Source organism: Clupea harengus, unplaced genomic scaffold (assembly GCF_900700415.2).
Source record: "Clupea harengus unplaced genomic scaffold, Ch_v2.0.2, whole genome shotgun sequence".
Classification (NCBI taxonomy): Eukaryota; Metazoa; Chordata; class Actinopteri; order Clupeiformes; family Clupeidae; genus Clupea; species Clupea harengus.
This window is the reverse complement of record NW_024879567.1, coordinates 203026-213025: the sequence shown is the minus strand read 5'-3', so window position 1 is coordinate 213025 and position 10000 is coordinate 203026. Positions and strand designations below refer to the sequence as shown.

General features: G+C 46.0%; 2 protein-coding genes across 5 annotated transcripts in view; one reads left to right on the top strand and one right to left on the bottom strand.

The window, feature by feature from the left end:
* rnaseh2a (ribonuclease H2, subunit A) overlaps positions 1–3428 on the bottom strand; it is a 9167-nt gene extending 5739 nt beyond the window's left edge. Inside the window, exons 1-5 of one of the 2 annotated variants that reach the window (XM_042703991.1) lie at positions 3331–3428; positions 2674–2891; positions 1994–2065; positions 1520–1646; positions 438–525 (exon numbers count right to left, since the gene is read on the bottom strand). In XM_042703991.1, the coding sequence (XP_042559925.1) occupies positions 438–525; positions 1520–1646; positions 1994–2065; positions 2674–2800 (414 nt within the window). In that variant the 5' untranslated portion in view covers positions 2801–2891; positions 3331–3428. Of the gene's footprint in view, positions 1–437; positions 526–1519; positions 1647–1993; positions 2066–2673; positions 2892–3218 lie in introns of both variants that reach the window. The other variant, XM_042703992.1, reaches the window with a different exon arrangement.
* Positions 3429–5240: 1812 nt separating this feature from the next.
* The window catches only part of prdx2 (peroxiredoxin 2), a 4935-nt gene continuing 175 nt past the window's right edge, over positions 5241–10000 (top strand). Inside the window, exons 1-6 of one of the 3 annotated variants that reach the window (XM_042703995.1) lie at positions 5253–5360; positions 5853–6006; positions 7404–7485; positions 7601–7641; positions 8578–8708; position 10000. The exon at position 10000 is cut by the window's right edge and continues 175 nt beyond it. In XM_042703995.1, coding sequence (XP_042559929.1) covers positions 5258–5360; positions 5853–6006; positions 7404–7485; positions 7601–7641; positions 8578–8708; position 10000 — 512 coding nt within the window. In that variant the 5' untranslated portion in view covers positions 5253–5257. Of the gene's footprint in view, positions 5361–5852; positions 6007–7403; positions 7527–7600; positions 7642–8577; positions 8709–9999 lie in introns of all 3 variants that reach the window. The other 2 variants (XM_042703993.1, XM_042703994.1) reach the window with 2 other exon arrangements.

Genomic DNA, 10000 nt, shown 5'->3' with positions numbered 1-10000 from the left:
TCTTATCTGTCTATGTTTTTTCTTTACGTAATTATTATAATTGTAATGTTTTTTATTTAAGCATTTTTATTTTATGTATTTTTATTTATTTTTTTATTATTTAATTAACTTATCTGTTCCTGTATTACCATTGTTGTTATTATTGTTGTTATTATTATTGTTCTTATTGTTTAAGTGCTTTGGCAACAGTGTACCATACATTCATGCCAATAAAGCCATTGAAAATTGAAAAATTGAAATTGAGAGAGGGAGAGAGAGGGAGAGAGAGAGAGAGACAGAGAGAGAGAGAGAGAGAGGGAGAGAGAGGGAGAGAGAGAGGGAGAGAAAGAGAGAGAGAGAGAGAGAGAGAGAGAGAGAGAGAGAAAGAGAGAGAGACAGAGAGAGTGAGAGAGATGGAGAGAGAGAGTGAGAGAGATGGAGAGAGAGATCTGGGGTACCTCTTTGAGCTGCACGCCTGAATCCAGGGCGAACTGCACCAGCCCAATAGCAGCATCATGAGACAGAGCATTCAGATTATACTTCATCCTGAGAGAGAGAGAGAGAGGGAGAGACCGAGAGAGAGAGAGAGAGAGGGAGGGAGGGAGAGAGAAAGAGGGAAGGAGGGAGAGACAGAGAGAGAGAGAGGGAGAGACCGAGAGAGAGAGGGGGAGAGACCGAGAGAGAGAGAGAGAGGGAGAGACCGAGAGAGAGAGAGAGGGAGAGACACAGAGAGAGAGAGACACAGAGAGAGAGAGAGGGAGAGGGAAGGAGGGAGAGACCGAGAGAGAGAGAGGGAGAGACACAGAGAGAGAGAGACACAGAGAGAGAGAGAGAGAGAGAGGGAGAGACACAGAGAGAGAGAGACACAGAGAGAGAGAGGGAGAGGGAAGGAGGGAGAGACCGAGAGAGGGGTGGGGAGGCAGAAAGAGAGAGAGAAATGTACAATACATGTGTTTGTACCTCTGCAGCATACTGGTGGAGATGGTGTGTGTGTGTGTGTGTGTGTGTGTGTGTGTGTGTGTGTGTGTACCTCTGCAGCATACTGGTGGAGATGGTGTGTGTGTGTGTGTGTGTGTGTGTACCTCTGCAGCATACTGGTGGAGATGGCGTGTGTGTGTGTCTGTGTGTGTGTGTGTGTGTGTGTGTGTGTACCTCTGCAGCATACTGGTGGAGATGGCGTGTGTGTGTGTCTGTGTGTGTGTGTGTGTGTGTGTGTGTGTGTGTGTGTGTGTGTGTGTGTGCGTGCGTGCGTGCGATGCCATGCGTGCGTGCGTGCTACCTCTGCAGCATACTGGTGGAGATGGCGTGTGTGTGTGTGTGTGTGTGTGTGTGTGTGTGTGTACCTCTGCAGCATACTGGTGGAGATGGCGTGTGTGTGTGTCTGTGTGTGTGCGTGCGTGTGTATATGAGTGTGTGTGTGTGTGTGTGTGTGTGTGTGTGTGTGTGTGTGTGTGTGTTACCTCTGCAGCATACTGGTGGAGATGGCGTGTGTGTGTGTGTGTGTGTGTGTGTGTGTGTGTGTGTGTGTGTGTGTGTGTACCTCTGCAGCATGCTGGTGGAGATGGTGTTGGGTGAGATGACCTGGAGAGCCCATCCCACGAAGCTCTTGGCCTCGTCCAGGTTGACAAACAAACTCTCTCTCTGCTCCTCCGTCAGAGTCTTAGAGTCTGAACAAACAAATAAACAAACAAATAAATAAATAAATAAACAAACAACTCTCTCTCTCTTATAACTAGGCCTTCAGTGTCTCCACCACTGAATCAATACTTGCCGGTCACTATTCACTAACAACAACAACTAACAACAACAACTAACAACAACACATAACAAACAGGGAACAGACCACACTGACACACACACACACACACACACAGAGACACACACACACACACACACACACACACACACACACACAGAGACACACACACACACACACACACACACACACACACACACAGACACACACACACACACACACACAGACAGACACACACACACACACACACACACACACCTGCCACCTTCAGCGCCTTCAGCTCGTCTTTCTTGGACACGGGACAGAAACATATTCCATACACCATCGGCCCTGACAAAATAAACACACATGAATGAATAAATAAATAAATCACAAAAAATAATTAAAGACATAAATAAACAAACGTCAATTCCGCAGTGGCTGAATATCTAAAACGTTGTTTGCCCAGCTAAACCACGTGTAATTACAATGCATTGAGTTAGTATGTTATGTAATTTGTGTAAGGAAACGTTTTGCTTCCGCTACTAGACACAGGGTGGTATGGAGGATTATCGGGGCCATAACTAACTAAATAAATAAATACATAAATAAATAAATAAATGAATGAATGAATGGTTAAATACTTGGATAAATACATAATTAGATAAATAAATAAATGTGAACACATGAACACACGAGTACGTGTAACATTTATATATTTAGTGTCTCATTTTATTCATTTTGTTATCTAATTATGTATTTATCCAAGTATTTAACCATTCATTTATTTATTTAGTTAGTTAGTTATGGCCCCGATAATCCTCCATAGGGTGGGTGCTGCTAACTGAGCTGATGTAATTACAATGCGTTGAGTTAGCACTTGAGTTAGCATGGACACACAAGGTGATAGTTGAGATAGTTGGGTGGGTGTGTGCAACAGCGGCGGACCACCGACCGACCTAACACTGGGCCTCGGCCGGCTTCATCGATGCCCAGGCAGCAGTCGTCGGTCTTGCAGATATCGGGGATGGCGGAGGCCAGGCGGCAGCTGACAGTGTTGTCTGCTTCAAACGGACCCAGGTCCATCGTGACTGACTGGCGTTGTGTGAAGACGACGGCGGCGCTGCCTATATCCGCTCACAGTGCTGTATCGTAAAGATACCTATTAACGCCCCAGCTATTAAAAAAGATAATAGATAATAACCTTTTAAAACAGATAACTCACACGCAAATGTGAAACAGGGTGGTGGGGGAAGGAATAACAACCAAATAGCATTCAAACAGATTTATATGAGGAAGGGGGTATCTGGTTGCAGACCTGTGCTAACACTACAGACAAAATGACAACATTCGCGCAACAATGTTGCTACTAATTGAATGTTAACTGAGCTAGGTGGCTAGCTAATGTTAACTAGCACAATGGCTAAACTCGCTGTGTCAGATCAAGCATGTAGATTTTTTTAAGTGAACAAGTGCAATAGGTTGGTTGATCTCTTCGACGTACACCGTCAAATAATGTGTTTCGTTTGTTGGAATGGAATCCGATAGTAATGTGTGCTGTAATGTGTTCCAATAAAACGCTTTTAAAAACTGAATTAAACCACAAGGAAACTCACCCTGGCCAGTGTTTTTCAACTATATTTGGCGCGAGTACGACGTCAACATGACATTTGAACCCGCCCCATTGCCATATGGGAAATGTAGTTGTCGTTATTAACTAACCTATCTGAGCCGAATGCATTTATTAAAAAAAAAAGGCTTAAAACGAGAAAGAAAATGTTGCATTTTAAAGAACATTTATATGAATATTTCCTTTCAGAAATGTCTTTTTAATTTATTTCGACTCCGAAGCTCATCGCTTTAAAACTCGTGCTCCGCCTTGTGACGCCCCCTCGGCTTGTACCCCGCGGTGAAGCGGACAGACACAATAAACCTCCTTCGCCGGGTGCGCTTCAAAGGAGTCTGCTGGTACCAACCTACGTCTTCTGTCTTTGCAGCGAAAAAAAGACCGTAAGTCCGGAAAGTTTGTTATGTGCACTACTATAAACAATTTACTAGCTGGGGCACAGAATTAATTTGAAATGCAAAGGGAGCTGTTTGTGCATGCTTTAACGCCAATCAGAATTTCGCGAACACACAAAAGAACACGCTTGTCCAGGTCATGCTATCCTATGCAACGGTCAAGTTCACGGTAGCTAGCTAGCTAGTGCATATATATACCCTTTTATCGTCAATATTATGTCATTTAGAGTTGGTTTAGCTTATGTTCTGCATTCAGTGTTTGCATACGGTGACTTCGTTATTCAAAGTTTGTGCAGTCTCATAATAAGCTAAGACATGTCGGCCGCACATTGTTGCAAACTCCGGTGCAGACGGCTAGCTAGCTAGCTTATCCTACTAGTTATCTTAGCCATTAGGCATAGCCGGTGAGTTATAACGTTAGCCCTGTTGAGGTTGACGTCAACAACCTGTCATTCGCCGTGTGAGGAGCTGCCTCGTCTGAATACGTGTTAATCATTCCATGTTATGTTAGAAATTATATTTAAAGACATTAAAGCTGTGCAATGTGCAATGATGGATGCATCATAACTACCGTGCTAGACTGGCCTGTGCTACCACGACTTGAGTACGGAGGGCCTAAACGAATTTGTATTTGTGTGAGCATCGATTCTTGAAGCCTCATTCAACGACCCAGTCGTCTGTTTGTCTAAAGAGCAAAGTCCCTTCTTCTGCCATTAGTGCCGTGGACTTTTACCTACTAAGTTGAGACGACAGAGTATGGTTTTAGAACCACATTGTTTTTTTCTTTGTCAATTACTGTGCTAGGATTAAACGAGAGACCTCCGCACAGCTTCCCGATTAAAGTGGTGCTGAACTGAAATCCCCAAAGAAACCCGTTAGACATTTCTACAGCGATGCACATCCAATCGAACCCATTCAAACTTTTGAGTATGATTTAAACCAAAAATATATGTTGTTAACTTCTATATATATACATACAAACGAGGAGAGGGGGGGGTCGCTAAGGATTTATGTGAATAGAGATTGGCTCAATCCTTCAAAGGCCTTTTTGTTCCTCTCCCTAAGCTTATCGACCCACTGACGTTCATGTGACCGCGAGGGGGGGGTGAGCGCGAACGAGGGAACTTTCTAGAAGAAGCGATGTTGGCTATTCAGCATCCAAGCTCAAGGTTTTCTGGGGAATTTTTTTTTTTTTTTCCTCTTTTTTTTCCCCCCTGTAGACTTGAAGACAATGACCCCCATTTTGGGCGTTTATCGCACTGGGCGTCTAACATTTCCCCTGCAAATACGCAAGAACAGGTGGTGTGTTGTCTTGTGTGAAGTGAGCTTGAAATGAGGCTGAAATCCCACTCTGTAGTGAAATACTTTCCGCTGTCAGGGTTCTTCTGTAAAAAATGTGTATACATCCTTGTAAGTCGCTTAGGATAAAAGCGTCTGCTAAATGACTAAATGTAAATGTAAATTCTTATGTAATGTACGTTTTTCTCTCGGCAGTAGAGTCTGTCAATCAATCAATCAATCATGTCCTCTGGAAACGCTAAGATCGGCCAGCCCGCCCCCCAGTTTAAGTCCACCGCCGTGGTGGACGGCCAGTTCAAGGACGTCCAGCTGTCCGACTACAGAGGTGTGTGTGTGTGTGTGTGTGTGTGTGTGTGTGGGGGTGTGTGTGTGTGTGTGTGTGTGTGTGTGTCTCCTTCGACTACAGAGGTGGGTATTGTGTGTGTGTGTGTGGGGGTATGGGCGACTCACCTAAGCTCTGCACCAGACCCCCCGTCAGTGAACTCTGTAGGGTAGTTTGACCCCATGACCGACCGTGTGTGGGGGTGTCTGTGTGTGTCTGTCTGTCTGTCTGTCTGTCTGTCTGTGTGTCTCTATCTATCTGTCTGTCTGTCTGTGTATGCTTCTGTGTGTCTGTCCGTGTATGCATGTGTGTGTCTGTGACTTGTACCTACACTGTTTCTTTAAAAGAAAAAAAACAACAGAATCACAGAATGCGGAACATGTGCATATGTGGTTAAAACACACTGACCCACACACCCACACATGCATGCATACACACACACACACACACACACACACAGCTCCTAATGTCTTCCTCTGTGTCCTGACCCCGCAGGGAAGTATGTGGTGCTGTTCTTCTACCCCCTGGACTTCACCTTCGTGTGTCCCACGGAGATCATCGGCTTCAGCGAACGCGCCGGCGAGTTCCGCAAGATCGGCTGTGAGCTCGTGGCCTGCTCCACCGACTCCCACTTCAGCCACCTGGCCTGGTCAGTGTCTGTCTGTCTGTCTGTCTGTCTGTCTGTCTGTCTGTCTGTCTGTCTGTCTGTCTGTCTGTCTGTCCGCCTGGTCAGTGTCTGTCTGTCTGTCTGTCTCTGTGTCCACCTGGCCTGGTCGGTGTGTCTGTCTGTCCGTCTGTCTGTGTCTGCCTGCATGATTTTCATGCTCTCTCAACTAGGTCTACTGTTAGCAACCTGCTTACCTGCGTGTGCGTGTGTGTGTGTGTGTGTGTGTGCGCGCGCGTGTGCGTGCGATTTGCAATCAGTTGCATTAACTCCAGTGAATACTAAATAAGCCAAGTTTACACACCTGACCTATTACACAACTGAAGCCAAAGGTCAACTGACGAGCAACCCATCCAGACACTTGAGTATACACACACACACACACACACACACACACACACACACACAGATTGACTGACAGACAGACAGGCCTACTTATTAAGGATGAGGAAATGTCTTTTGGACAGTCGAGCCCCATGGTAACAGAAGAGTCTGCAGACTTGTGAGGACAGGATAGGCGTGCTCACACACACACACACACACACATGTGCGCTCACTCACAAACGTACTCACACACGCGCACACACACGCGCACACACACGTGCACGCACGTGCGCTCACTCCACACGCACACACACTCACTCCACGCACACACACGGCCGTTGAGAAGTTTAGACTTTGGCACGAGGTTATCAGTCGTGGTGTTGCTGACCTGGCGTGAAGAGATAAAGCAGCGGTTAGCCGTTAGCGTAGCGCCCATCAGCCCGTCACAGATATCGCCAGGGCAACGGTCACTCGCCTTCCCAAGAGAGCTGGGGATTGTTCTATCATCTTCCCAGGTGTCCCTTTGTGACATCACTCCTGTTTCACGGTATCCTGGGAGACTGGCATGTGGCTTCTCTTCTTCCTCCGTGTCCCTTTGTGACATCACTCCTGTTTCACGGTATCCTGGGAGACTGGGGATGTGGCTTCTCTTCCTCCTCCTCCGTGGCCCTTTGTGACATCACCGCCTTTATGCTTCATGTGAATTTTTTACGTGGCTGTGTGTTGCTTCAACTACAGGGATTTTTTTTGTTTTTATTTATTTGTTTATTGTTTTCTTTTCTTTCTATCCCTGTCTGAAAGGATTATTGGTTCAGAAGTTACTTCAACTACAGGGTTGAAAATTTGGATTTTATTTTATTTTATTTTATTTTATTTTATTTTATTTATTTATTTGTTTATTTATTGTTATTTTCTTTTCTTTCTATCCCTCTCTGAAAGGATTATTGGTTCAGCAGTTACTTCAACTACAGGGTTGAAAAGTTTCAAGCGCTAACTGAATTATTTTTATTTATTTATTTATTTATTTATTTATTGTTATTTTCTTTCCGCCCTGCCAGGATCAACACGGCCCGTAAGCAGGGCGGCCTCGGCCAGATGAACATCCCCCTGGTGGCCGACCTCAACCACTCCATCTGCCAGGACTACGGCGTTCTCAAGGAGGGCGAGGGCATCGCCTACAGGTCAGTACTCTCTCTCACACACACACACACACACACACACACTCTCTCTCTCTCTCAACCACTCCATCTGCCAGGACTACGGCGTTCTCAAGGAGGGCGAGGGCATCGCCTACAGGTCAGTACTCTCTCTCTCTCACACACACACACTCTCTCTCACTCTCTCTCTCTCTATCTATCGCTCTCTCGCTCTCTTGCTCTCTCTCTCTCTCTCTCTCTCTCTCTTCTCTACAGGTCAGGACCCCCAGGCTCATAAACCTAAACAGCCACTAGCCCAACATTCATTCATCCATTCATTCATTTATTCATTCATTCATCGCCTACAGGTCAGGACCCCCAAGCTCTCTCTCTCTCTCTCTCTCTCTCTGTGTGTTAAACCTAAACAGCCACCAGCCCAATATTCATTCATTCATTCATTCATTCATTCATTCCACAGTGAAGTTCAAATTCATTCATTCATTCATTCATTCATTCACACCACAGTAAAGTTCAAAGTCTAAAATTCATTCATTCTCTTATTCATCTACATAGAGGACCATAAGGGGTTGAATGGTGTTCTTAATTCACCTCAGTTTTGGGGCCGCGGTTTGGTACAGCAGAGAAAACAAACAGAAATGCAGGAAATAGTAATTCATTTATTTTGAGAAATGTAAACATTGAGTGGTGGCCTACTGACCCAGGACCCTGACTAACAGGTGCACTGCCAAAACGAGTAGTAACGTTAGACAGAAATAGTTTTATGACATAGTATTTTTTTACAGTAATTGTTTGGAAGACCCCCTCCCATACCATACGCCCGCCCCGTAAAGCTGGGAATGAGTGTGCATACTGTCGTCGCCGTCGTGCGCTCTTTCTCTTTCTCACACACGATGAATAACTGTAAACAGATGTAAATATAACAAGCAGAGGGCATCTGTAGTCAGGGGTCAGTGTGTGGATGTCAGGGTCTGTGTTGTCAGTATACTGTCAAGAAATATCATTGACGATAAACGCTATTACTGTTGAAGATGATTTAATCTCTCTCTCTCTCTCTCTCTCTCTCCCTCTCTCTCAGAGGGCTGTTTGTGATCGACGATAAGGGCATCCTGAGACAGATCACCATCAATGACCTCCCCGTGGGGCGCTCCGTGGACGAGACCCTCCGCCTTGTGCAGGCCTTCCAGCACACCGACAAACACGGAGAAGGTGTGTGTGTGTGTGTCCTACCCTATGCTCTTAATCGTGTGTGTGTGTGTGTCCTACCCTATGCTCTTAATCGTGTGTGTGTGTCCTACCCTATGCTCTTAATCAGTCGTGTGTGTGTGTGTGCACGTGCGTGCGTGTCCTACCTACGCTCTTAATCGGTCGTGTGTGTGTGTGTCCTACCCTACACTCTTAATTGGTCGTGTGCGTGCGTGTCCTACCTATGCTCTTAATCGGTCGCGTGTGTGTGTGTGTGCCCTTAATGGGTCCATTGGCTGTGCTTCGTTTGCCTGCTTTGTGTGTCTGTTCAGTCTGTGAACCAAATTACTTCTGCCTTTAGTGTGTGTGTGTGTGTGTGTGTGTGTGTGTGTGTGTGTGTGTGTGTGTGTGTGTGTGTGTGTGTGTGTGTGTGTGTGTGTGTGTGTGTGTGTGTGTGTGTGTGTGTGTGTGTGTGTGTGTGTGTGTGTGTGCGGCCACACATGCGAGAGGAGCTCTAAACAGGAGAAGTGTTTGTTTGTTTGTTTGTCTTGAGGTCTTGTAGTCTTTCTTTCCCCCTAGTGACAGTACTGGGGTTATTCCATTAACCATCCGTGTGACTGGTGACTTCAAACGGCGTGTGTGTGTGTGTGAACCCTACTCCACTCGTGTGCCCAGGTGTTAGGAGGGAGGTGTGTGTGTGTGTGTGTGAACCCTACTCCACTAGTGTGTCCAGGTGTTAGGAGGTGTGTGTGTGTGAACCCTACTCCACTAGTGTGCCCAGGTGTTAGGGTGTGTGTGTGTGTGTGTGTGTGTGGGGGGCCGGCCCAGGTTTGGGGGGATTCCCCGGTGTGTGTCAGCAGAGCTTGTTGTGTGTAATATCCCCTCTTGTTGTGACGGCAGCTGAAGACGTCAGCCCTAGATTCAGATGAAGATGTAGATACGTGTGTGTGTGTGTGTGTGTTCTGTTCTAATCTAATCCTTACTCCTCTAGTGTGTGCGTGTGTGTGTGTGTGTTCTGTTCTAACCCTCTTCTAGTGTGTGTGTGTGTGTGTGTGTGTGTGTGTGTGTGTGTGTGTGTGTGTGTGTTCTAACCCAACTCCTCTACACTAGTGTGTGTGTGTGTCTGTCTGTGTGTGTGTGTGATCTGTTCTAACCCTTCCTCTTCTAGTGTGTGTGTGTGTGATCTGTTCTAACCCTTCCTCGTCTAGTGTGTGTGTGATCTGTTCTAACTCTTCCTCTTCCTCTTCTTGTGTGTGTGTGTGTGTGTGTGTGTGATCTGTTCTAACCCTTCCTCCTCTTCCTCTTCCTCCTCTAGT